The sequence below is a fragment of the Pithys albifrons genome, chromosome 2 (genome assembly GCF_047495875.1).
Source record: "Pithys albifrons albifrons isolate INPA30051 chromosome 2, PitAlb_v1, whole genome shotgun sequence".
NCBI classification, from domain to species: domain Eukaryota; kingdom Metazoa; phylum Chordata; class Aves; order Passeriformes; family Thamnophilidae; genus Pithys; species Pithys albifrons.
The window spans coordinates 112,908,883-112,936,440 of record NC_092459.1 but is presented as its reverse complement, the minus strand read 5'-3'; the positions used below and the strand labels follow the sequence as shown (position 1 = coordinate 112,936,440).

The window sequence follows — 27,558 nt, the reverse complement described above, 5'->3', positions numbered from 1 at the left end:
CTTTTCCAACCTACATGATACACAATTCTACAAAAAACCCCTTGGATTTTAATTTACATGTTTATTTCAGTCATGCACAAAATTAAAAAGCCATCCATCCTCAATTATCATCATCTTTTTTTCTTTTCTTTTTTGTTAATTAGGAGTTTTTCTCCTATACTAATTGTTACATTTGTCCATTTCCATCAAATCAAATCAAACTAACAACAACCAGATGGTCACAGTTCTTAAGATGCCTCACTCAGGGCTAATCCACCCATCTAGCACAGAAGCAAGGAGCAGAGGGAGCCTGTCCCCTTCCTTCAGGCACCAAAAGGACAGGATTAAAAAATACATACTTAGTCAGCAGGTGGCAAAGATGGTGAATATCACTGCTACCAGCTCTCCCCACGGAGCTGAGGTTGGATTATCCAGCCCATTCTTATGCTGTCATCAAAAAATACGCAAAGGAATGGATGAGGAAGAGTAAGTGGATGTCTCTGGAGGAGAAACAAGGTGCATATGATCCCTTCAAATCACTTCAAAGGATGTAAAGATCCATCTGTGCCCCCTCTGACATGCTGTATTGATGTTGTGTGCATCCTCTTGCACACCCTCTGCCTCCTGCTTGATCCATAACCCGCACACACACAGAATTATCAAGGGAAGAAATTTCTGCAGTAACAGACTCAAGATGTTGTTTCCAGCAGCCCCTGATAATACATGTGTATTAATAATTACAGAGTTATTTAAGAAGTGGTGGGTCAAACCTGTTGTGATCACTCAAATGATACTTGAAAATTATTACAGGGTGCAGCCATTGTGAGTCTGGATAATTAAGGCTGCTGCTATTAACACCCTGCCCTTCCCTATTGCCAGTTTAATTTCCTCAAACGTTTTTACATCCTCATCCTGCCCTGCGGTTTTGCAGTAAAATTCAATAATCATTTTCCTTTCCAGTTTTTCTATTAAAGCACCACCTTATTTTGCCATCCGAGCTCAGAAGCAAGTTAAGCCTCCATGGGCTGGCCCAGTCAGAAACTGGGGGAACTTGTGTGGCTCTTTCATCACATCCCACAAGCAGCTGCTTGCAAAGAACCTCCCAGTTATTAAGAGTATTTCTGAGGACTCTGAGGCAGGCTTAAACACCCACAGGTTTAGGTCTGGGGAGGCTTGACTCATCAAGCACTGGAGCAGACTTTAATTCTCTGTGTTCCCAACGTCAGGAGCAAAACCACCAATCTGCCACAGCCATGGCCATCAGCAGCTGCAGCCCACCTTTACTGGCAAAACCTTAGGTTTCCATCTTTCCTTTTTGATGGACAACTCTGTTAGGAAGAAAAAAACATGACCACAGACAGTGGTCTCAGCTACAAAAAAACCCCAAAACTAAAACCAAGCATGTCTCATTTTTTGATTTATGTTTTTTATTGATGGAAGCAGAAAGCTTGTTCACTTGGCATTCACGCAATGATGTCTCTCTGTAGCTTGAATGGTTAAGCCAAATTTCAAGTTAAGGGAAGCTTTCCTCCATACTTTTCGGTCTCTGAGGACATGCAGGATCCCTCAGCTCTTGTCTTCAAGAGGCAATGCTGAAAAGCAGCTTTTTTGGGTTTTGGATCCCTTGACTTGTATCAAATGCCTTAGTCTGGGGTGTTTGAGAAGTGCAGATGCTCCTGAAGATCCTGCAGAGACCTCAGCTCTGTCTCTAGCTATGGCTGAAGGCAGCAGGAGTCAATCTTCATGCTGTGTAAAAGCAAGTACTGCCAGCAAGGTTTGATGGGATTTTCTCTGTGTTCAGGCTAGGATGACCACCAGCATTGGGAAGTCAGGATTGTTTCCATGTCTTAAACTATTTTATGTATCACAGTGGCCAACACTTTCACATCCAAACACCAAAAGAAGTGGCACTGCACTCACCAAATAAAGAGGCAGCACCTCTGCCAGTGGTATCACTGGTCCTCCTGAGACAGGTGAGAAAAGGTTAAAAGGCACCCGGGACTGTTGCATGTGTGGCCTAATAATGACAAATTCCAGTTATAAAAGGCTGTAGGAGAAGCACAAGCTCCTGTAATGGAGATTAGGAGCTTGGTCCTGGTAACCTTGATACAGCAAATGCACATGTGTCTGGTGGAAAAGGACTTGTGAGAACTGACTGTCCTGAAAGTAAGCGATTTTTTTTTCTGTGCTGGGGAAAGAGCTGAGATGCTGGTGCGCGTAGAGAGAGAGGGTGGGCAGTCCTTGTTAAGAGAAGTTGGCTCTCAGGAGTCAAACATTCCTCTGTTAATATAACACTTTTGATGGACACTGGTACCCACTTGTCCATGTATTTTTATTTTGGAAAGGTTAATGACCACTTGATTAAGCCTGAGGGGGGTTTTGCCCTCACTCCTAACAGGAGGGCAGGACTGGGAGAGATCAGGAAAATCATCTGTGCCAATACACTAAACTGGAAATCAGGGTCTTCTAGCTGCAGTTTCATAACCTCTGTGACCTGACCTTAAAGGTCAAAGGACAGACAAAATTCCACACCATCTGCTATTAGTCAGTTAATACTTAACCCAAACCTTGGGGTTGGCAGCCTCAATGAGCTATAGCTGTAGCCGGAGATAAAGAGTTTGCCTTTGGGAGGCATCCAATCCCTGAATCAGCCCAGGGGATGGTCTAACCCCTGGGGATACTTTGGATAGTGCTTCACACACATCTCCCTCCAGCTGGTCCCAGTTTGGGTTCCCAGTTTCCAGCCTATATAGCTGCAAAACACCTGGGTGCTTATCTGTGTGTAAGGATCTTGTCCTGTCTGCCAAAAGCTTCCAGCAGCCCAGGATAATTTTACAAGTCAGGGGTTTGCCTCTGACAGGCAACTCTTCATATCTTTATGACTAGACATTATTATATTGTTCTTTCATTTGATAACTGCTCCAGTAATGGCTTCCATTTGCAGTAAATCTCTTGAGCTGTCTTTTTCCCCACTATTAAACATAAGATGATAACCTTTGCAGGAGGCTGTGCACAGAAATTCAGCGAAGCTTTAAGAGGCTGGGGACGAGGGGAAACGTGGTCAGCACTAGCAAAGTGCCTGGTGGGAAGATGCTTTTGTAGAAACTAATTATACCCTGGAGCACTTGGAAGAACCTACCTGGCATGCAAGTTCAACCGGAAAATTAATATTTAAATGGCTCTTCAAGTTAGTAAGTCTTTGGAAAGCACTGCTCAGTACTTGGAAAATAGGCCTGTGACATGGGAATGGGTGGCTTTATTATACTACCACTGTGGAGCAGAACCTATTCCAGTGAAGGGCTCTGGAGACACCAGAAATCCTTTGAACAGCTCTCCCCAACACGCAGCTGATCCAGCTTTGCCTTTCCTGGTAAGTGCAGCCCTTGGTTTGCCATAGGCAATGCCAGAGCTTGGCCAGAAACCTGGGCTGGGAGCAGGCAAGACTCCAAACACCTTTTCTATTGCTGCTCTTGGGCTATGACTCCTCTTTCTTGTGAGATGTTTTATAGTTTTTTTAATACATCTATATGTCTGTATAGATAAAAATATGTATATTTTATATAGAGAGACACTCTGGAAGGTGCCAGCACAAGGAGAGAGGACATCAACACCTAGGAGCACCTGGAGCTTGGCACTTTTCCTCCCCTGTTGGAAGATGGGTTTGGTGCCCCAGTGCTGCAGCTCTGGCCAGGTCTGGCTTATCTGGTGGCTCATTTGCTCTGTAACTAAGCTAAAACATGTCAGCAAACTCCAGTGTTTGGCAACTAAACACAGCCCTAAGAAATGCAGCAAGGTCTGTTTGCTCAGACAGGTAACCACATGTCTGTGTGCTTCAACACAGGTAACTGATGCTGGGTGTGCAGCTGCAGGAGGAAGAGGAGAGGCTGCAGCTCCAAACATCAGCACTGCGGTGCCAGGGAGCTGTGAGCATGTGTCTGAGCTGGAACGTGCAGAGGAGGAGTAATGCAACCTGTCACTCTGTAAGTCCCTGTGAGTGAAGAGGGCTGAGGGTGGGGTGGGACTGAGGCTCAGGTGCGGTGTGCAGTGTGCTGCACCACTGGCTGCAGTGGAGCAACCTCAGCTGGGTGTGCTGCAGGGTGGTGTGACTGCTGCAGTTTAGCTGGTGTTGAGACCAGTATCGAACCAGAGCCTGGAGCTCTTTGGGGGATGGTGGGTAGTCATGGCAGAAAAAACTGGGCTGGAAATGCAGGAGAGCTCTAAGGAGCCCAAAAAAGCCAAACAAATGTTATTGAGTGGAGCCCCTAATCTGGGCAGCACTTGGCTGCCTCTCAGTCAAAAGAGTATGTGCGGAAAAATCATAGGAAGGCTTGGGTTGGAAAGGCCTTAAAGACCACCTCGTTCCAGGACTTCGCCTTTTAACTCCTGTATGTGCTGGGATTAAAGCCAGAACATGTTTTTCTACTATGGGATTTCAAATTCATGTTGCAAAATAACCTCCTCAAAACTGGAGGAAAAGGCTTGTCCCCACCACTTGCCCATCGAAATTACCCCCATTGCAAAAGGGCCTTTAACCTTCAGTCTGCAAATAGGATGGAAAATTGTAGTGGTTATCTACAGTGTGTTTAAGTTCACTTCAGACAACGATTATTTTGTTGGCTTCCCAAGTCCCAATTAAATGATCATGTACACACTGTAATTTAAAGTGTGTGCTCTGCTAGCAAAATCCATAAGAGCTATAAAGTGTATGTGTGAGTACAGTCATTATTGTTGCTGTTTAGTTTCTTATCTATTTTAATAGCGAAAATATTAAAATGGGAAAAGCAAAGTACTGATTATCCACAGATACGCCTAATTTCACCCTGCAAAGGTATCTGCTAGAATAACATGTATATAATATAGGGAAATGAGTGTTCACGGGAGACTAAAGCTGGAACACAGCAGCGATTCCAGAAATAATTGTTTCTTCAGGGGAAAAATAATAATAACAACAACAACAAAATCAACCCCAAACTCATCCTAGAGTTCAAACAAAGCCTTTTTTTGTGCTTTAAAAATAAATGCTAGCAACGCATTTTAATTTCCCATGTGGCTGCATACACTGGGACTATGAGAAATCCCGTATTTATGAAGCTCCTGGATAAACCTGGGCACTGGTCCTGGAAATGATTGATCCCTGTGGATCATTCCTCCAGCGGCTCAAAAGTGAAAAGTTTTGTGGGTTTGTGGGTGGGGTTTTTTGTGTTTTGTTTTGTTTTCTAAACCTGGCTACGCTGTGAGCAGCAGGATGGGAACAGCTCATGCAAGGAAGGATGTGCAGCATTAATGTCTTCTGGTGCAATTGAGTTTATTTGGAAAAAACCCTAATAAATGTGAGGGGGAAGGGTGGTTCATCCCTCTGGCTGCCTGTTGCTGGCCTTGGGATGTAACAGGTTTATTTTATTTTTATATCTTTTTTTTTCTTTTTCCTTAGAGGCTGTAACAGTGGATGAGTGAATGTAAAACTTTACGACCAAATATTTTTTCCTATAACTTTTAATCAAACAAAGCTTCTGTGCAAAGGGAAGCAGCAAATCTCATCCTCACAGGTACTGGTGCATGCACAAAACAATAAATCATTTTTCTTTTTTTTTTTTTGAGGGTGAACCCTCAAAATCGGCTTTCTAGTAAAACAGTAATAAAAAAAAAAGGCGGGGTTAGCTTGTCTCTCAACTTATTTTGGAGATGAAATCCTATGTCTGTGCAGGATGAATAGGATTTAACTTTAGCCACGAATGGGATTTCTATTTTTTAAAAAGGAGGGATTTCCCTTTTTTAAGAAAGGTGGTGTTAGTTTGGCTCCCAACTTATTTCGGAGGTGAAACCCTCAGCCTTTGCTGGCGGGGTGGGGTCGGGGGTCGGAGGGCTGGCCCTGCCCGGCCCCTCAGGGGTGAGGCCGCCGGTGCCCTCTCGTTCGGCGGGGCCTCATTTTGGAGGGGAAAGCCCCACCAAGCCCACGGAGCGCTGAGGGAGCGATCGAGGGAGGGGAGAGCGGGCGGGAAGGGCCCGTGAGGGGAGGGCGGGGCCGCGCGCGCGCGCGCGCCTGAGGGGCGGGGCCGCGCGCGCGCCGCCGGTGCGAGGAGGGGCCGCGCGCGCCGCCCCGGGAGCGCCCTCAGGTCAGTGTGGGGCGGGGGCAGCGGGGCCGAGAGGGGAGACCCTGCGGGGCCGGCAAGGGGAGGGAAGGGAAGGGCCGCCGCTCCAGCTCCCGCGGTGTGGCGGCGGCTCCTCCCGTTCCCCGGCTGTGGTGGTGGCGGGGGATGGACCCCAGCGCCCCGCGGAGGGACGGGGCGGGGCGGAGCCGCCGCACCTGAGCGGTGGGTGAGGGAGGCCAGCGGAGCCGTCTGGCGAGCCCCGTATCAAGAGCCCCCGGGCACGGCCTTTGTCGTGCGTGTCCGCAGCAGGGGCGTGGGGCTCCGCCGTCGCCTTTTGTGCGGCAGCGGGGCGGGCTCGGGGGTGCCGGTGGTGACCCGGGGAGGGAGCGCGTTCGGCAGCAGCGCCGGCCCGGCTGCATCTCCCACCCGAACACGGTCTGTGGTGTCAGACCGAAAGTTGGGCTTTGGGTTTTTACTCCTGCTTAAAGTAAAGCTTCTTTTATAGAAGATTTTAGGTATTAATTCAATAGATTTCCCAGAGGCACAATCAGTAGTTGCGCCTGGTTTGATATAAATGCCACGTCCTTTTCTCTGTGGCAGAACTCCCTTACGTACCTGAGTAGTTTCACTTAAGGGCCCACACCTTTACATTTTACTACTTTCCTGCTTGTTTCGAGAGAGCCACCTGTGGACCTAGAGGTTTGTAAATTTATTTCCCTATGGCGTTCCCTGGGCGGTGATGCCTTTTAAAACAGGAGGGAGTAGTGGATTGTTCTCACTTGAGGTGAGAAGAAGTTTGAATTGAAGTTAAGATGCTTGAGCGTTCCTAAAATGTGGTTACTAAGACACCTAATTAAAACAAGAGACTGTCTCATCTGAGAAGTACTAGTGCACGTTTTCTGCGCTGTTGTTAGTGCTCACTGTGGTTTGTTTTCAGCAGGTGATCTGTCAAACTTTAATCCATGTCTTGGGCCCTTTGACTGCTGTTGTGTCGAGAGGGGTAACGTCGGGTTATAAGTATACAGTACTGCACTTGGTGTTACTTTAACTTTTACGCCAGAGTCAGGCTCAGAATAGATTTTATTTTGGTGGGAGAGAACTGATCTCACCTTTTGCTACGGAAAATACATGCAGTGTGTGCCCCAATGCACAATATCTGGAGTTCACTGTGTAATTTAACTTTGCAGATCAAATCTTTTGGGGCCTTCACTTGAAGTAAATTCTGCAGGATTGCCAAAGTTGAATGTAGACTTCAGTACTTTGGTAAATGCCCCACAGTAAGTACACTGGAGCTAACTGCACAATAACTTCCCTTGTGTTTCCCTGCCAGTGATCTTCAGCTCTGCTCCAGAGGAAACACCTTTCAGAAGCAACATGGAATTCCTTTAGCTTGCCCTTCAACGCTGAGGAAAAAAGAGGCAAGTTGTAACAGTAATTTTTATTATTTGGGCACTTGCTTGTTAGAGCATTTGAGCAATTTTATTTTTTTTCCCTGGGTTACCAAATCTGTTTGCATCACTATGTAAACAAGCAATAAGAAATTTGTGTCTCAAAGAGCTGACAGATGAGGCAAAAGAAGGAAATAAGAGATGGGAATCTCAGAAGGAAAGAATTAAAAGCATTTTGTGGTGGAAATGTCATCAGCTGTGTTTTCTGCCATTCAGTTGAGTTCCAATCCCATGCCTTGGTTACAAAACCACTTCACATGTATGTGTGCCAGAAAACTGAGGTGGGAAACTTCAGACGTCACTTCGTTCAAATTTGCAAACTTCCCGATTTTTGGGCCTGGCTCATCTGTTTGTGATCCTGCTGCCATCTCTGAGTTTGATAACTTGGCAAGCTGCAGTGCAAGAAAACCAAGCGAGTCCAATGTCTGGAAAGCGTTGGCGCTTTAAAACGCTGGGAAACTGGCTGGCGATCTCTGAATGTCTGCTGGCTGTGCAGGGTGCAGAATTTCAACACCAGATTTGGAAGGTGTCTTGAGACATCCCCTTGTCCAGTCCTGTTGCCTGTAGCCTGAGATTACTTGATATCCTCAATAAATATTTCACCAGAGGATCATGTACCACTTCGATACAGGGCTGAATGACTTGTTGATAACATCCTTCTGTGAGAGGGTATTTATATACCAGCTTACACTCTATATCCACCCTAGCTACTGTTTCTCCTCTTCACTTCCAAAGCAGTTTAAAGGAGTCATTTTCTTTATAAAACTATATTTTCTGGAATTAGAGCTTTGCTTGGTTTTAAGGGGGTGGTTTTCTGAGAGTATGAAAAGAAAGCAGCTCTTCAGGCAGGGGACACATTTATTTGTCTCACAGGTGTGAGGTGTTTCATGTAGGCTTGCAATAGTTGATGCAACAAAATCCCTTTAAAGTCTAATCCATAATATGCCCCGTGCTCCTTAAAGGAGTGTCACCTTGCCCACTTAGGAGGAGAGGGAATTGCAGGCTCTACGCCTTAGCCCTGGGAAGGAGCTGAAGCTGCCTGTGTGTTAACAACAAACAGAGATGTGTGCAGTAGCTTAGGCTGTCCCTTTGTTGCACTATTTTCCCTTCTTTTGGAGTCCTCAGCTCACAGCTCACGCTGGAGATGAAAGAAATCCCTGCCCTGTCAGCCAGCTTGCTCGGTTTCTGTCGAGGAATGTTGCTCAAAGGAATTGCTGTGGGATGTCAGAGCAGGTAATGCACTTAAAAGTGTGCCAGGGTGCTCTGGATTCCTCAGTGCTCTTTGCCTTTTGCCTTCAGCAATACACTCCTATCAGACCAAGGTGATACTACCAAGAAAAAGTAAATGTTCTCATATTATATAAAACTAATGTATATGTATGTTTATCTCACACAGTCCCTTTGATTGCTTGCTCTCTCCTTATTTTTTTCCTCTACTGAAGTTCTGAAATAGTCTCATTCTGAAAGAAAACAGGCATTTAAGATACCCTAACATTGCTAGACAAATAATCCTAATTCTGAAAAACACTGTCGGAAACCAGAATTTGAGGAATGTATATATATGTTTGTCTTGAAACTTCATGATGGCAAAGTAGCTGCCATTCACTTGTAAAGAGGAGGAGAAAGTGATGGAAATACTAAAGCAGAACTAATTGGTAACAAAGGGAAGCGTGACTGCCTTATTTGCAGCAAAGGAAAGTAAATCTGATTTTCTAAAGCAGTCAAGAAGATAAAAATTTGGCAACATCTTTATCCCCTTGTGGATTCAAACAGAGGCTGGGCGTGCTGTGGGCATCTGGAAACCAAGTTAAGGATAAGTAACAAGATCCACAGCTTCTAATTGTGGCAAAGGGAGAATAATTCAGTATAGTGCAGTTTAATGGATGTTGTGTTTTGTTCTCTTCCTTGAACTATTTGGATGCAGCTCAGTTTAGCAACAATCAGTCTCTCATATCTAAAAACTGGGGTTGTTAAACAATTATAAAAGCACTGCAAGGGTTGTTACTCATTGGTTTTGTGACAATTTTGAGGAGTGAGAGCCAGTGTGTTTGAGGACATTTCTTATCCAGTGCTTGGTTTGCCAGTGGACTGACCTCTTCCTCTTTCATCAACTGGGATAGTCTTTCTCTTTGGTCCTTTAAAATGCAGTGGGGACAAGAAGGTGTATCAGTGTGCTGGTTTAAAGGTGAACCAGCAGGGGAAATGAACTCACCACAAGAGAGAGATTATAAGTCAGACCTAAAATTTAATAATAATATTACCATAAAAACACTGACACAAAAGGGAAATTGCTTTCAACTCACCAAAACCCAGCAGTATAACCCAGTGTCCTGGGGCACAAACCCAAGGGGGTTTGTTTGCCCTTGTGCTGAGACCCCTGTGGTTCTCCCAAGTCCAGAGCAAAAGGAAATGAAAAACCTGTTGGTGCAGGCGAGGGCTGTGGTCTGGGCGAGAGTGGTGATCTCCTCCTGTCGAGGTCCTGCTGCTCCTCTGGATCCCACGAGAAGTTACCAAAGTCTTCTTACCCACCACTTCTGTACCCTCAGGGAGCACTCAGTCCCTCCCCCTGGGCGGGGACTCACACAATGGGTGATTAACTCTGGGAGCCAGGGGGTGTTGAGCTGTTGATGGCCCATTTGCAGCTCCGCCCCCTCAGGCTGAGTGTGAAGGTGATAATGACTTCCTGGGCAGCTGCTGCTAATGGCCCATTGTCCTTGGGGAATGAATAGAGGGGGTAGAATACACAGCTTTGATCACCCTTACACAGTGTCAGCTGGTCCCTCCTGCTCAACTAGGACAATCAGATTTTTCCCATTTAACACACTGAATGCTCCCAGGTGTGATGTTGTGCTGTACACACACAAGTTGCTTATCTGCTTTGGATTTTAAGCCGCGTGTTCCCTGAACTTCACTAGATGCAAAGCTACTGTTTGACATGGTCCAGTTTTCCCATGACAGACATTACAACACCTAACCAAGCTTTCCAAAAGTCCCCTCTGGTTTTCCTACCCTTGTTGAAGATGTTGGTAGCATGGCAGCCCCCAGAGACTGAAGTGTGCAGGGCACAGAACAGGTGTGTGTGAGCGAGCAATATTCTCTCCCTCTCTTGTCCCTCTGGGGACTTCAACACTATGGTTTGACGTGGAGAATGTAGGTTTTCTGCCCATGAAAAGTGTAGTCCTTGAATTATACACCAACATAATCACCTGTAATGCAGTTCCCCTGTGGATACTTGTGGATAATTCCTCTCCTGGTGCCATCAGTTCTCACTGGGAAGGACTCGTTGGGTAAGGGTCTGTGTTGTGTTTGCATTTTGCAGACTTGCTGTGTAGGGGGCCAAAGGCATTTGGGAACTGCTGATGTCAGGGAGCAGCACCAGTGACCTTATCTGCCCTTTATAGGTTCTGTATTAATTTAACTGTTCAGTTTGAAAGTAATACATTCTGAGCCAAGTTACAATTGGGGTAAGGATTTGTCTTCATAGCCAAGATCTGTCTGCGAGATCGGAAGTTCTGTCTGCAGTCACCGGATCCGACCTCTCCTGTGAAAGAGGCAGCATGTGAGTCCTGATTGTAGTGGTGGCTTTTATGGAGTGCACTGAGATCACTGGCTTCTTTCTCACAGGGCACCCAATGATCATTAAATGCTAATGACTTTTGATTACTGATGACCTTGGTCAATTTAGAATTAGTGACCTAGAGAGGAAAACCACTGTATCTCATTACCAATTTCCTGAGCTATCTGATCTTTCCTTTGTAAGTCAGTTTTGGTAAGAGGCAGAGTAGAATTAAAGTTGACCTTTGTCTTAGAAAAAAGGGTTGAGTGCTTTCAGGTTTGCAATATCATGTTTAGAAATAAATAAATAAATGGCAAGCGCTAATAAAGAACTTATTTTTTGATCCCACAGACTGTCAGGAGCAAAACTGTACATGAAATGAAACGGACAAGCTCGAGTAGTAGTGATGAGAAACAAATGCATAATTTGTCTCTTTTAAATTAGTAGAAAGCCAGTTTATCTCCTATAACCTTGAATTGAATTTTCACTTTGTGGTTGCAGGTTTTCCTATCTCAGAGTTCATTTATAATTCTATCTTTTACTTTGAACTATCAAGAAGCAAATTAATGCTCATAGAATGCACTGCAAATTCTGCTCTGGGATATTTTCTACCTGCAGCTCCCAAACTATGATATTGAGGAATATGTCTTAGCAGGCTTGTAAAATCATATATTTCATGTTGTAATGAAGCATTTGGCATTATTTCTTCTTATATGCCCAGAAGAGAATGTCTGTGGGATAATTCACTGTAACAGGATCAAATATGTTGTTCACTGCAGGTTGTTTAAACATTAGCCTTTCTTTTCACAGTTGTGGTTCATATGGACTGTCATTCATGCAGAATAAAAATACAAGAGAATTTTAAACTTTTTTTTCTTTCTTATTCTGATACCTTAGCTGTATTTATTTTGGTCCATCAGGGAACAAAACCTTTAAAACAAAAAAAAACCAACAGCCCAGAGAATTCTTTTGTGTTACATTTTGTTTGGGGTGTAAATATAAAGTTATTGAACCACTTACTGGGGTCAAATTGCAGACTTTAGACAGCTAAGCAAGAAAGTAACATGAAGAAAATGAGTGGGAGATGTTATGCTTGGGCTGGAAACTGGTTCATGGAAAGTGACTTGAAATCCTCACAAGGAAAGTGGGTGTTTATACAAGTAAACACAGGGCTAAATGTTATTCTTAAACATGTTTTGTTTTGATTGCTTTGTCTCCAAAAGGATATTGCTATCAAAAAACCACAAAACAACAAACCCCCGACAAAATGGAAAAGATTGCAGGTGCAAAAAGGACATATTAAAAAGATGAAGGCTGCTTTGGTAGAGGGACTAAAACCAAATCCCATGCATAGCCTGTAGACTGACAAATAACTACAGAAGTGAAGAACACTCCTGAATAGTCATTCTTTGTGTTTCCATTTCAGTTAAGTTTGTGTTGACCTGTTCACTGCTCTGCTCAGAACTTTCTGCTTTTCTTTTGTTTAAAGCATTTGAGGGCATTTAGGAAAAAAAATAAAATGGATAATATTATGCAAAGTGTTTAAATCCTCATAAACACTAAGCGGTTAAGAATATTTGGTAACAAGTATGTTGCTGGTGTAGCTTGACATTTATAGCAAAATACAACTTGGCTATTTTGGACTTTGGTTTGAAGATTCTAGTCTTAGTTCAGGATGCAATTCTACTCTACTATTCTACTCTTTCCCAGCTCCTGCCTATTCTAGGAAGTAAATGCTAATTTTTTTAGCCTATATTCTGGCTTCTCTGAGAGTCTTTACAATTTTGCCCATCTTTCTTCCTGCTTTTAGGGGAGGTTTTTGTTGGTTCTTTTTTGGTTGTTTTTTTTTTCCTTTGACGACATTACTGAGTAAGACTTCCTTGTCAGCTTTTCCATGCAACAGGTAGAAGTGGATGGAATCTTGGTTACTTGCAGTGCTGCCAATCAGAAACTCAGGAGAGAGGAGATTGGGACATTTTGTCAACTGTGACGTGTTTTTCACTTGAGGAAATCCAGACGAGCTCTCAGCCCCTTTTCCAAATGAGTGTTTTTACAAACAGAAGGGCTGGAATGGTGATTGGGAAGGATTCTTCCAAGGGACTAAATAATTCATTGATAGGGAAACAGAATTAGGCTCCACAGCTGTGTGGGATGGGTTTAATGAGGGTTTTTGTTTGTTTATGTGTTTTTTTAACATATATTTAATTTTTAAATGAATGCTTAAAGTCAAATTCAATGAAAACTGTCAGTGGACAGTCAGGAAGGTTTGTTAAACAGTAACATTGTGTATTTATTTTGGTTAATCAAGTTGTATCATCTCAAATTTGTTGCCTTGTAAGGGGAAATTTAGAATTTAAACAAATAATTTTAATAATGCATAGGCATAATAACTGCCAAGGGAGGCACTTGGCAACTTTACAAAAACAAATATATGCATTTTCTCATTGCTTACTTGGAATTCTTTATTCATGATGTGGTTGTAACAGACCATTGGGAGTTTTGATGAAAGCTTGTTTTTTGTAGAATTGTTCAGTTCACATTACTATGTGAGGAACAAGCCTGTAAATGAGAGATAGAGAAAAACACAACCTATTAGAGGAAGAAAAGTAGAAACCTGAGTGGTATCGGTGTCCTTGCTATTGCAACAGGACAGACTGATGTAATATGAGGAAGATACTCCCATCAGCCCTGAAAATTAAATTGATTTCTCAGCTGGAAGTTACCTTTACAAAGGCATAATTATAGTAGTACCATGCTATTAAAAGTTGTACCAAGAGATGAGCTTAAATGTGACTGCTGTGCCAGCCCTCCCAGTGGTGTCAAGGTATATTATGTTCTTAAGGGATAAATGAAACTGGGATTGCAGGTGTATTGCACACACTTGGATTTGAACAGCAAAATTGCTGCTTCAGTTGCTCACAATATTTAATCAGGAGTTGCTTTCCAAGGGCTTGTAACCTGCTCCTAATAATTTGAAATGGACGTGTAACTTGATGCACAGTATCTCAGCCTTGGAATATAGTTCTTTGCTTAATTCTCCACCTCTGCATTTTGAATTCCCATTAGGCTGGTGTTAAGATTTAAGCATAGAATTTCCTACACCCTTTTAAGTTAAAATATTTCTGGTTTGACTACTTTGCTTATAAAATAAAAATTAATGTGCCTTTGAAGAACTGTATTTCCCTTTTTCTCAGTTGTATATATCAAGTTTAGATCTGTTAATATATAATTAATGAAGAAAAATGAGACTTGCTGAAGAAGATTAGGAGCACATTGTAATAAGCTTTCAGAAATGGATAGATCTTTGGGTCAGAGAAGGTCAATTTCCTTGAGCCTCTTGCTGGAGACAGACTGATCTAAACTGGGGATTTTGACTGGGCTTTCCACAGTAGTTCATAGGTTGCTTTTACTGCCTGCCAGCATATTGATTTCTAAATTCATTAGGAGCATATGCATAGTAAACCAAGAAAACTATGTTATAGGAAGTTACTGCCAAAACAGAAAGGATAGTGAGTGCAAATAGCACTAATTCTTTGGGGTTTATATTTCACCTGCATCTCATGACTGGTCTATGAGACTTATGGTTTCTGAGCTGATGAAGTGCAGTGGAAGGTGGTATGAACCCTGTAAGAGGTTTGTAGTTCTTCACAGGAACTTCTAGATAGTCTGTTGTGGAATCAACACTATTTTCCCATTAGAGCAGACCAGGTTTGAGTGGGTGGCTTAAGAGCAGGCAAAGAAGGCAGTTTAGCTTTTTATTTACTAGAGTGGATTTTTATCCTGTCATGCAGATCCTTCTTGTCTGCTGGGGTCTGTCTGGGATCAGGCAGAATGTGCTTCGGCTGCAGATTCTCCCTCCCTTCCTTTCCCAGAAAGCACAACAAGCTGAACATGTGTGGTGTTACCAAACTCAAAGGTGTGGTGAACTCCTGTGGATTCACATTTATGATCCATCTTTCCCAGATGGAGGTAACTGGTCAGTCCATCTGTCATTCCCTTCCTTCCTCTTCTGTAGCCTCCCAGTGACCTTATCTGGTGCATGTATATAGTCTTTGGATTTGCACTGGTCAATTGGTTTGAAGAAATGTGCAGAGACCTTGATTTTTATATACTTTGGGAGCCTATAAAATGGATTATTGGAACGACAATCAAATCTCCCAATCTCTGTTATCTTTTGCCATGTACCAGCTGCAGTGCTGAGAACCAGAGTGGCTGAAGAGTCTGTTTTTCCTGTATCTTTAAGGGGTTTTTTTAAGACTTCTTCCTTTTGACATGTTTGCCCTGTGCAGTGGCAAAAGGGTTATTTTTGTAACTAGAAGGGCTGGAAATTTACATAAGGAGAGGAAAAAAACTTCCACAAGCTCAACAAACTCAAATTCTGTGCTGAGAATACCTGCTGTGTCCCTGTTATAAACTCAGCTGTGAGCAGTTATAAACATCCCATATGTGGGATGAGTTTCTCCTCCTTTACCCCTTCTTTTCCCTCTTTACAATTCAATATGGTTTAGGTTGTTAGTTTCCCTTTCAAATCAATCTGTTGCAGATAAAAAAGAAGGAAAAAGAGGGAAGGAGAAAGACAAGCTTGCCCGAAATAATTTCTTTGGAAATTACATAACCAGCCTCTCGATGTATTTAGAACATACCTCTACCTTTCAGCTACACCAGGCAGAACCCGCCATCTTTTAAAGTAGCAAGTCAAGGAGATTTTGCAGTAAGATGTTGGACTGTGAAATGTAGCAGCTGAGGGTATGGATGTGTCTCCTCCTGTTTCCCCCTGCCTTGAGCAGGAAGTTCAGACAGAGAGGACAGATGTGTGTCTGGGAATGGCATCGTCTCCAGCCACTGCAGCAAAGCCTCCAGTGGCCACCTGCCAGGGTGTGCAGTGAGTGCTTCCCGTGGAGCATCTCCTAAGGAGATGTGGGAGTCTGAAATACCTGCAAGAGTGTCAGGTTAAAGGCATTCTGAGTGTGTGTTACAAAGCCACAGCTGTGGTTCGAGCAGTTGTGGTGGTGTTCCAATAGGTAACATTTCTGTTTAAATCAGTGGCAGATTTCTGTCAAGGATTTCAGCAAGATTTCTCCACCAACCTTTGATCACTGTAATTTCACTGTTGTACTCTTGTCCAGCAAAACTAATTAAGGGAAAGCATAGCTAAATTTGCTTTGAAAGCAAAGAGGATTTTTTCCTTTAAAACTTGAAAGTAATTATGAAATCATATTTTAATTAGTTCCCTCTCAATACTTCAAGGTGTGAAATGTTGACACCTCATACCTAGTATTTTTTATTTCCCTGCTTTTTTTTTAAGTGGCTGTGCTTACTTGGGGTGTTTTTATGCACTTGACCTGCAATTAACGAAATCTGATCTAAATTTAAGTCCTGAGTAAACTAATGACTGAAAATTGGTCTTCTTTCCTATTTAAATGATTTGTTTGGCATAACTTATATCCTGTATATTTCAGATAGTATATGTGAATTTCAGGTAGTATTTGTGTGTTTGCATCTCAAGGAGTGATTTCTGCCCAAGACTCTCTAAATCATTCAGACTTTTTCATTTAATGCTTTGAAAAATACTGATTAAATATATTCACTCTGGTTTGCTTTAATCTGATTGCACATCTGTAAGTTTTCTTCTGATGTGGTTCAGCCATGTCGGGTGTAAGCTGGTTTAATTAGCACTGCTTAGTGATTTGGGACCCCTGTCAAAGGCTGGAAATACAAGGAGTTAAAGCTGAAGCTGTGACCTCATCCCTATTCATGTTACACTGGAGCAGAAGCTGCGCTGGAAGGGCTGTTTAACTGCATCGCCGTCTTTGCCTGGGTGGTTGATTGCTTTAATTTGGTTCTGATATCTGTAATAAGAAGGGATTTGAGGGAATAGTAGATGCAGAGCAAGCCATGCTAATATCGAATGCCCGTGGAAACAGCTGTCACAGAAATACTTACTCAAATACACCTTTCTGACTCCAACTTTTTAATGGCTCCCCTGTGACAATTCCAGCGGCACCAGGAGGGCTCATACAGACACACGCGCGCTCCCGGCCAGCCGTGCGCTTACGCAACCGTGCCGTGTGTTACTTAATTGCTTATCCCTGCGTGGGAGATGCCGAGTGCAACCGCTGTGGCTTTAACGTGGGAGCGGCGCACGCCACGGTAGGTGTCACTGTGCGCGAATCCAATCGCGATCCGTGGCTGCAGCCATTGGCTCCGCGCGCTGCCGGCTCCATCCGCACGGCTGCGATACCCGCTCCGCTCCCAGCCCTGCCACGCACAACTCCGGCTCGCCGAGCGCTCCTCCTCATCCCCGCTCCGGAGAGCCTGCCCTCTGCCCAGCGGGCAGCGCTTCCCCGCGATCGGGAAAACCTGGAAACAAATAAAGCTGGCAGGAATGATGGAGATGTATTTAACGATTCAAGTACTGGATCAAACTTAAAGTCAGGTTTTTACTCGGTGCACTGGAAAGGTCACCTTGTCTTGCTGGAAAAGAAGCAAACTCTCAGCTCTGCTGCTTTCTGTGTAACAGCTTCCACGTGCATTCCTTAATGTTCCTGGCTAGTTAGGCTGTTGGGCTTTACAGACCAGTATACTCATGGTAGATGAGAAAGGAAAGAACATGAAATGTCTCACCTTCTTCTTGATGCTTCCAGAGACAGTCAAGAACAGGTCCAAGAAGAGCTCTAAGAAAGGAAATAGCAGCAGCAGCAGTAGCAGCAGCAAATTGCCTCCAGTTTGCTATGAAATCATTACTTTAAAGACCAAAAAGAAGAAGAAGATGGCTGCTGATATTTTTCCCCGAAAGAAACCAGCCAACACTAATACAACTGCTGTCCAGCAGTACCATCAGCAAAATCTCAATAACAACAACACTATTCCAGCACCCAATTGGCAAGGACTTTATCCAACCATCAGAGAGAGGTAAGTTTAGGGCAGTTTATTTCTGCTGTTTGAATGGAGGGGTAAAAAAGTAGCAAAATGTTCCAAATTCATTTATTTGCAGAACTAAACCTTGTTATTTTGTTTGGGTTTTTTTCTCCCCATGTGTGAAACAAGCATATTGGTAATGGAAAATATTTTAATCTCTGTTTTCCAGACAGTGCAGCTGTTTGTCTTGAGTAAATAAAAATATTGCTGGAAGCTGCAACATCCCAATAAAGATTTGCTTTTAGACCTTGATGGGGATTTTCAGTGATACGTTCTCTTGACTTTGGTTTCCCCTTTTTGAAAAGTTCTCACAAGTTTGGGTGTTTCTTTTATTGCACACACTTTTTTCCCCTTACTATTTTCTCTGGTATATTTGTGTGATGTTGTGTAAAGTAGCTTGAAGTGTGACCTGCTTCTCTTTGCTAATATTCGACTTTAAGTTGTTAAAACATTAAATTTCTCTGGTCTGGGGCAAGCACAGAGTTACTGGGTGCCACAAATTAACACGCTCCCTCTGTTTGTAGAAATGCAGTGATGTTCAACAATGACTTGATGGCAGATGTTCATTTTGTGGTCGGGCCACCAGGTGGGACCCAGCGGCTGCCAGGACACAAAGTAAGCAACAGCTGCATTATCTGCTCGGGCAGGGAGAGCCGGGGAGAGCTCCCACGGTTACGCCAGTCCGTGGCGTGGGAGGCTCGGCTCCTGCACGCAGCCAGAACGCTGTATTGTAGGAGGCTACGTGCAGGGAGATACTGTCCCTTGCTTTTCTTTGTGCTTTGGGTTAAACAGTACATTTGTTGTGCTAAGGCAGTAAAGTTGGGAATACTGCTTTGTGTTAATACTGCTCTTGAGATTTTCTAGAAATATTTAACTTCTGTGGTGGACATGAACGTTTTCCAGTAGCTAATGATCTATGCCCAAGAGATTAAAATGCAGGGAAAACGTGTAATTTGTTCTTAACTTGGACTTCATTTCTTTCTGAAGTGTGTCTATAGAGCTTGTCAGTGAAGCCCAGTATGCTCAGAGTGGCCCTCCCACATTGTTTTTGTTGGCAGTGCTTTCAATTTAAAGCATGAAATAAGATTTCCCTTTCTCAACAGTATGTCCTGGCTGTTGGGAGCTCTGTATTCCATGCGATGTTTTACGGAGAGCTCGCTGAGGACAAAGATGAAATCCGTATCCCAGATGTTGAGCCTGCTGCTTTTCTCGCAATGCTAAAGTAAGCATCGTTCATCTGCTGGATGTGTTTTCCTTTCTCATGTATACATACACTGCTAATGTTACAGCTGAAGGATTAGGCTTGCATGTAAACAGAAAGAAAGCAGTTGCTTAAAATATGCCTCTTTTTTGTGTTTTAAACTTTTACCTCGTTTTGCTCTCCCCCTCTACTTGGAGGCAGACATACATCAGACCAGTGTGGGCAGTTGTAAATAATGACTTTGACAGGGGATCTTTGGGCACATTGTGTACCGTAATGCCTATCGATCTGATTTGTCACTACATGTTACACAAAGAAATGGAGTTACTAAAAAGATTTGTCAGCTGTAACAAAAAACCCCAAACCAACTGTTCTACTTTGCAAGCATAGTGAAAAGTTAAAAGCGAACGCACAAAATCCTCCCAAACCCAGTAAATTGCTGGGTTTGCGTGTTGACATTGTCCCAGCTCTTTCATAAACTTGCTGTATGCAGGTCTTGTCTTAGGAAAATGACTCTCAGTTATTGAATATAGGCTCTGAAAATTAAATTTCTCCCCATATATCACAGTGATGCATTTGGAAAGTGATAAAAAGGCTTTTTATGTGAATAGGGATTTTTGTCTAACAAGAAAAACCAGTCAGTTTACATGATCATTATTTTTCTTCTTGCAAACTGCATCAGAAATGCTGTCTCTTCCTAAATGGGCATAATGAAGCAGCTTCCCTGATGAGTTGTCCTTGAATGTATCTATAAACTCTGATTATCAAAGAGAAATGACCTATCACAGAAATGCTGTGGCTTTGAGGTTTTGTTCCCCTCAGAAGATACATCAATATCTGATAGTGATCCTTTTAATATGCTGCAGGTCTTCTTGCATGTAATGGTATAATCACTAGCTAGCAATTTATTGTATTTCATAGATTGTTTTGACTAGCTTGTGATTACAGAATGGTTTCTTTTTTTTTTCTTTTACATTTCAGTAGCCCTGTAGATGAACATTCAAACTTGCATATAGAGTTTTTATAGGTTATCACCACCAGCAGAAATGTTCTGTGCAAGTATCAGCAACTGCCAGGAAAAGTTACACAGATGTGCTGTAGACCTGGAATATCAAGTTAAGATATGACATTATATAGGGAGGTGGATCCTTTGGGCCTTTCTTGTTTTGTGGCAGAGCTCAGACTTATGCATTACTTTCATGCTGAGTTTTACAGATCAAAAATACAAGATACTTGGGGTTCCCCCAGACCCCCTTTCTTTTTGAACAACAAATCTGTTTCACTGTGGCTAAACATGATTTGCTATCTAAAAACTGAATGCTTCCTGAATTTATCATTAAGAAATGTATTCAGAGAGAAAACCTAGGAAAGGGAGTATCAATACTGACATCTAGGTCTTGGCATGTTATTTAGCCCATGGCAATTTAGAAAACTATCTATGAGAGCATAACCCAGAACCATGGGATTCTTCACCTTCTCAGCTTTTATTTAAAAAACTAAAAGACCAGAAGAGGTTTGTGGTGTGTGTGGATGCTGAGGTAACCTTGCCAGTGCTGCCTTCCCCTGAGGCAGTGCCTGAACCTGCAGAGCGCTGCTGTGCCTGCGGACAGCAGGATGTCTGCAGCTGTGACGGTGCAGGGAAGGTGAGGGATGTGGCTCAGCAGTGCAGCATTCCCCTCATCCCGGGGCCAGAGCATGGGGGGCGCCACAGCCCCCCTCACTCCTCTCCCTCTGGGAAATCATCCCTTTGAATGTTTCTTGCAACTGCTGCAAGCAGTGGATGGCAGAAGGCTCACGATACTGTTGCTGCAGAAGGAAAAGACTCTTTGCCTATCCCAAAGCAGCCCTCTCCCTCATATGCTTTTTTCTGCATCATAAACTTTGTCAGAAAATACATTGAGTTGTTTTGTGGGTTTTTTTGTTTTTTTTCCCCCAGATAATGAATTCTTAGAGCATAAATATTTTTGTGTTCTACTATATAGTGGGCATTCTGACAGCAAACATCAGATGAGGTATTGCCAGATGTACCATAGGAAATAATGCCTCAACTGGTAGATACTATTTATTCTTCCACTAAAATTGCCTTGGCTGTTCTCTACAGTTTTAAAAACAGGGTTAAGCTCATAGTCTAGCAAATGTATAGTCTCGTTGACACACTGAATTGGTGTCTTTAATGCATTATATCTTGTCTTAGTCTTGACTGTTCAAGTAGAACCATGATCTCATCTCATCCCAGGATGAATGTGTTACTAAACCATCAAACCTCCTGGTCTAGCAGAATCCTCAGTGTAAGAACGGGGTGAACCTGGAATATCAGTAATTGCAGGCCAGAGTCGAGGTGTGTTGGCAGAGTGGGAAGTGTGGAGTGTTGCTGACAGCCAGTCTGTGCTGTGTCTGTTGGAAATCAGTGATATTAGTTCTTCACTTTCATGAGTATCAAACTTGCAACTTTTATACTATTTCGATTTAAAACAGATGTCATCATTCTCTGCTGTGCTAGCAGGCAACGAGGAATGGAAGGGAGGAAAGAGTTGGAGAGCATTGAGGAGAATCATAAAAACAAATTAATTGAAACATTTAAAATTTTTGGCCAGTGAAAGAGCTAAGCCTGTAACCATTGATATATAGATGTGCTCTTTGTTGTTACAAATAAGCTGAAACCAAGTAGTAAAGATTAAAACCAGGTTTGGCTCTGTGTAAGTATTCTTTTTCTCTGTAACCTCTTGGATTTTATGTTGCTGGAGCAGTATCTGCTCTGTGCATATTTCCCAAGTGTGGCTTGGAGGATACTATCTTACACTTGCAAAAATACAGTTATTTACAACTATAATCAGATCACTGTAGGTACTAATTCCGCTTTATAGACACATCTGTTCTGCAAAAAAATTCGTTGTGTGGGGAAACCTGCTAACTAGAAAATTTTAATTAGTACAGGGTTGCATACAACTTCAGCTTTTCTGGAGGAAGACACTTTTATCAGCCATAACCATCAGGACTTGCTTATCCCTGTGAAGAGTAAAATTGCATTTGGCATGGTTTTAGCACATTGCATTCACCAGCTGCAAATGGGGCCCTGAAGCATGAGATACTGAAAAGAACAAACTGTACAATGCTTCATTTCTCTAAGCAACGAATCCCAGCAGTTTAGTCACATAAATAGAATTTCACCTTCATCTCTTCCACCACACTAGCAAAGCAGTAAAGCTTTTTTCCTCCTTATGCAGTGAGACTGGGCGAAAATGCTGTGCTAGTTGAGTTAGGATGTTGCAAGCATTGGCAAACTTGAAAATTACAGTTCTGTGCCATTCCTTTTCCTATAAGCTTCATCACCCTGTTAAAAAAAAAAAAAGCCATCCTCTAAAAGCACCCAATCCAGTATTTATCGAAATGGATAGCACTTGATACACTTGAAAAGCATTTCTCTTCTTAGACTACCAAGTTATTTCCTATAAATTTGTTGTCTTCATTCCTGTATTTGTATAGACACCTCAGTAAATCATGGTTCACCATCACTGGACATCCACTCCAAATGCTGTTGGTAGCACGTGTTCCAGATTTAAGTCCTCCAAGTAAGGTGACACCCAAGGAGCTCCCACCAGAGGCAGGTGGCCTTTAATCTGCCAAGGGCTTGTGTGGAAGTGACACAGGGCTGGAGGGCTCATGGTTTGTAAACATAACTGTTGTGTCCATGGCATGCACCCCACATGGGAAGTTGGATTCACCTTAGATTTAAACCTGTTCTCTTCCATGGTCTTCCATGAGTGCTGACTTTGTTTTGTACTTTCTTTCTGGATTTATTCAGTACTCCCCAAAAGCACTGCTTAGTTTTAATGTGGAGCCATCTAAATATTCTTTATTTGTGTATAATTTCATGTCAGTTTGTTGTTGGCACGTTGTGTTTTTGCATTAAGCAGCAGTGTTACATCCGTGTGTTTGGTTTCAGGTACATCTACTGTGATGAAATCGATTTGGCTGCCGACACTGTGCTGGCCACTCTTTACGCTGCCAAGAAGTACATCGTCCCTCATCTTGCCCGCGCCTGTGTCAACTTCCTGGAGACAAGCCTGAGTGCAAAGAACGCCTGCGTGCTGCTGTCCCAGAGCTGCTTATTCGAGGAACCTGACCTGACCCAGCGCTGCTGGGAAGTGATTGATGCCCAGGCTGAGCTGGCTTTGAAGTCTGAGGGCTTCTGTGACATTGATTTTCAGACACTTGAAAGCATCCTCCGAAGGGAGACTCTGAATGCCAAAGAAATTGTTGTTTTTGAGGCAGCTCTGAACTGGGCTGAAGTGGAGTGTCAGCGGCAGGAGCTGACGGCAACCATAGAGAACAAGCGCAAGGTCCTGGGGAAGGCCCTGTACCTGATCCGCATCCCCACCATGGCTCTGGACGACTTCGCCAACGGCGCTGCTCAGTCTGGGATTCTGACCCTCAACGAGACCAACGACATCTTCCTCTGGTACACGGCGGCCAAGAAGCCAGAGCTGCAGTTTGTCAGCAAGCCCCGGAAGGGCCTCGTCCCTCAGCGGTGCCACCGCTTCCAGTCCTGCGCTTACCGCAGCAACCAGTGGCGCTACAGGGGCCGCTGCGACAGCATCCAGTTTGCTGTTGATAAGAGAGTGTTTATCGCTGGCTTTGGGCTCTACGGCTCCAGCTGTGGATCGGCCGAGTACAGCGCCAAGATTGAACTCAAACGGCAGGGAGTTATCCTGGGCCAGAACTTGAGTAAATACTTCTCAGATGGTTCTAGTAACACTTTTCCCGTGTGGTTTGAATATCCAGTGCAGATTGAGCCTGACACCTTCTACACAGCAAGCGTGATTCTGGATGGTAACGAACTCAGCTATTTTGGACAAGAAGGAATGACAGAGGTTCAGTGTGGGAAGGTGACTGTGCAGTTCCAGTGCTCTTCGGACAGTACAAATGGCACAGGGGTACAGGGGGGGCAAATTCCTGAACTCATATTTTATGCTTGAATGAGAGTCTGTGGAGACAAAGCGTTTTGTTACGAAGAACCTGTCAGGTTCAGGCCCCCTGACACTTAGCTTTTTACCTGCAGGTATGTGATCAGTACAGGGAATACTAAACGCTATGGGCATGTTCCTGCCTTGCTATACTTGTAGCATTGTTGGTGATGAAGTACAAGTGTAATATTTTAAACTGGAAGCTCTTAGAAGCAAAAAGTTTAAATGGCTTTGTAAGAGGGGTGCCTGTTTGCTGGTGATGCTGACCCTTTCTTTGATGCACCTGTGAGTCACCAGAGGACATTCCCCTCTTGTATCTCACTAAACACTGTCTTCGTTGATCCCTTTTCTTTTTCTCCATTTCCTGCTTTCTGCTTGTAATTCTTTGGGGAGGTAGGGGTAGAAAATGAAGAGCCTTGTTTTATAGCTCTCTCTGCTGTCTGCTCTGCAGACTTCAGAGATTCCAATAAACTGAGCTACTTCTGACCATGGGAGCTCAAAGAAGTCTCTCAGTTGTAAGCAGAGAAAAGCGCAGGTTTAAACCTTCATCCTGTGAGATTCACCTGCAGCCAACTGTTTGGGATGGCTACAGGCGAAGGTGGAGAGAAGAAAGCATCCTTCAGGAAGCTGCACAGCATGCTGACCATATCCACAGTGCATGGACATGTTTACAGGGAAGAAGGGATGTGGGTTTGGCAAGTTACCCTTGGAGTTTATTTTCTATGAATCCCACCTCGAAGCCAAGGGAGTACTTGCACGTGCTCAAATTGTATATGCAGCTCTTAAAACTCTACTCCTGTGACCCAGTTTTTGCTACATTGATTTGCTCTTTAAATGGCTTTTTTTTGAACCCTGCTAAATAAATGAGAATTCATATCAATCCTCTGATGCAGGATAATTTTTTGTTTGTTTTGGGTGGGTTTTTTTCTTCTTCCTAAACATGGTAGAAGCAGATTATAGAGGAACAAAAGAATGTATCAATCCTGACTTGGACTTTTTTGTGTAATATAAGATTTTTTTCTTTTTATTACCAGTTGAAATTTAGACAAAGACAGAAGATTCCCAACTGTGGTCATGTTCCACTTAGTGTACATCATCAGATAGCAGTGAGGAGGAAGTCTTCTCTAATGTGTTCGTGTTGGATCTCTTGCAACAGCTTATGGCTACACATCAGTCAGGGGATTATGTGGTACAGAACCTTTTTTTTCTGATTTTTTTCCACCTCAAACTTCTTGTTATATGTCTGTATCATTTTTGGAAAAATACTAGGATACTCCTTGTATCAGGGAAGGAAGCCAGTATGAGTAAGAGCTACAGGTACTATTTAAACATGAGAAAATCCTTTACCACAGCCCTGGGACAGTTGCCCCTCAGAGACATCGTACCTATTGCAAAGCATCTTATTCTTACTTCGCCTCTGAAGTGGGGTCTGTTTGTAGCGTACGTTTTAACGAAGTGAGAGGACCAAATGATTCTTCAGACAGGCTGAAGATAAATGTTATAGTATATCAACACATTAATGTAGCATAACACTAAATTCTCTTGTCAGTTCTGTAATAAAAATGTTTTTCTCATATGATTTCTTACCAGTTTAATGCTATTATTTTAAGTGTTGCTTGACGGTTGGAATCCTGGCCCCCGGCCATCGTAAAGTGCCAATACATCTTTGCAGTGTCCAAAATACCATCTGAAGTAAGGAAAACTGGAGCATAGACATCACACACTTTATGGCCAAAGCCCAGATCTTCTCTCTAGGTAATAAAAGGAAAGCCAGGTAAAAAATTGCCCTGCAGGATTTATGCCTTTCATCCATCTTAGCGTTTAATGTTTTATGTACATACATGTGTGTGTGTAAGCAGCGCTCTTTCTGAAGTGTAAATATCCTCAAAATATATAGAAAAATGTTTTGTTTTTTGTAACAGATGTACATAATCCAGACTGTGAGTGAAACCTAAACAGAATGTTCCATGGAAAACTCCCAGAGAATTAAAAAAACCTCCATTTACTTATATTTAGATCTGCAGCTGAAAATAGACAAAGAGTATAAATGGTATGGAGTGGAGGAAGAGTTGCTGAAGAGATCACAGAAAGGAATCTAAGATTGTGATGAGGTAATAATGGTCATCTACTTTTAGAAAAGTTCTGAGCAGCAGTTCCACTTCCTTAGATACATTTGAAAGCAGAGAGAGATGCTAATCAGCTGATTAAGTTTTCTTACAGCAAGGGGCTGATGCAGATGTAATTACTCTGAGTGATGATCAGATTGACAAGTTGCTTGTGGTAACAAGCTGCATTCTGAGGTGTTTGGAAAAACCCAGGTGCCTCAGCTGATGGGTCAAGTCAGAGAGTACTGCATTGGTATAACTAGACTTGGCTTCTCACTTTTAATTACTTTTTTTGTTTTTAATTACCCACAAACAAAGGTGAGGTATCTGCTACATTCACTGGCTGAACAGAAGTTCAGAGTTCAGTATACTCTGTAGCTGTAATATGTAGAAAAGGACCTGTTATTTAATTATTATTTGCTCCTTTTATGAAATCCTTTTGACGAAGTAGGATGAAAGCAGCCTCTGGCTTAATTCCTCTGAATCCATTCTGGGTTTTAGGAGCTGGTGCATGTAAAGGTTTCCAGTGTGGACGATCAAACAAAAGCACCTTTTGGTGCTCACAGTGTGGCTTGTTTCTGAGCATCACCTTATGTACTGGCACATAAAAAGGTGGCCATTGCCAGTCACCTTGGCACTTCAGGGCACTTCAGTAGGTCCCTAAATGTGGATTTGGTTAGTGTACCAGTAGCATTCAAGCTTGAATACATTGACTGACACCTTGCCAGCATCAGCCATATCAACCTGGAATGTAAATGTAATGTCCATAGAGATCACCTCATAGATTCTGTCTTAAACTGTACCTGGCCATCTTTGCTACTTGTATCTTTGATTTTCCTGCTAAGAGGAATCTGGGATAAGAGAGTATAATGTAATATACTTTCTGCATATCTAAAATAGTATTTAAGTAAACATTTTAATTTCTACATACTTATTGCACTGAACTGTTTGGGGTTTGGTTTTTCGTTTGGTTTGGGGTTTTTTTGTTGTGATAAATTTAGCTCACTTCAGGTCCCAGCACCCATTTGTGCTGAAGCAGTGTTTGACCTTAGCAGGCTTACAGCATTATTTATGAAGGAGATATATATATATAAATATATGAAGTACCTCATGTTGAATGTTATTGTACTGTATCTTTAATGTCACAGTGCAGATCTTGTTGGACTCATGAATGTGTATAATCGCGTTAAACATACAAATAAAAATGATTCTTAAATGATTGTTTCCTGCAGCATCTTTGAAGCATGAGCTGTGAAAGCCCTTACTTAGTTATCTCTTTTAGCAGTTTCTATTGTTGT

General features: G+C 42.8%; 1 protein-coding gene across 3 annotated transcripts; it reads left to right on the top strand.

Moving 5' to 3' along the window:
- Positions 1 to 3,091: 3,091 nt before the first annotated feature.
- On the top strand, positions 3,092 to 27,474 carry BTBD3 (BTB domain containing 3). Of its 3 annotated transcripts, XM_071582120.1 has the most exons (7): positions 3,092 to 3,349; positions 3,544 to 3,670; positions 3,821 to 3,959; positions 17,717 to 17,984; positions 18,515 to 18,605; positions 19,094 to 19,212; positions 23,135 to 27,474. In XM_071582120.1, the coding sequence occupies exons 4-7, from the start codon at positions 17,842 to 17,844 to the stop codon at positions 24,165 to 24,167; spliced, it is 1,386 nt and encodes a 461-aa protein (XP_071438221.1). In that variant the 5' UTR covers positions 3,092 to 3,349; positions 3,544 to 3,670; positions 3,821 to 3,959; positions 17,717 to 17,841; the 3' UTR covers positions 24,168 to 27,474. The 3 variants fall into 3 exon arrangements, with proteins under 3 accessions (XP_071438221.1, XP_071438222.1, XP_071438220.1); XM_071582121.1 differs by lacking the exons at positions 3,092 to 3,349; positions 3,544 to 3,670; positions 3,821 to 3,959 and adding an exon at positions 7,402 to 7,486; XM_071582119.1 differs by lacking the exons at positions 3,092 to 3,349; positions 3,544 to 3,670; positions 3,821 to 3,959 and having other exon boundaries at positions 17,242 to 17,984.
- The last annotated feature ends 84 nt before the right edge of the window (positions 27,475 to 27,558 follow it).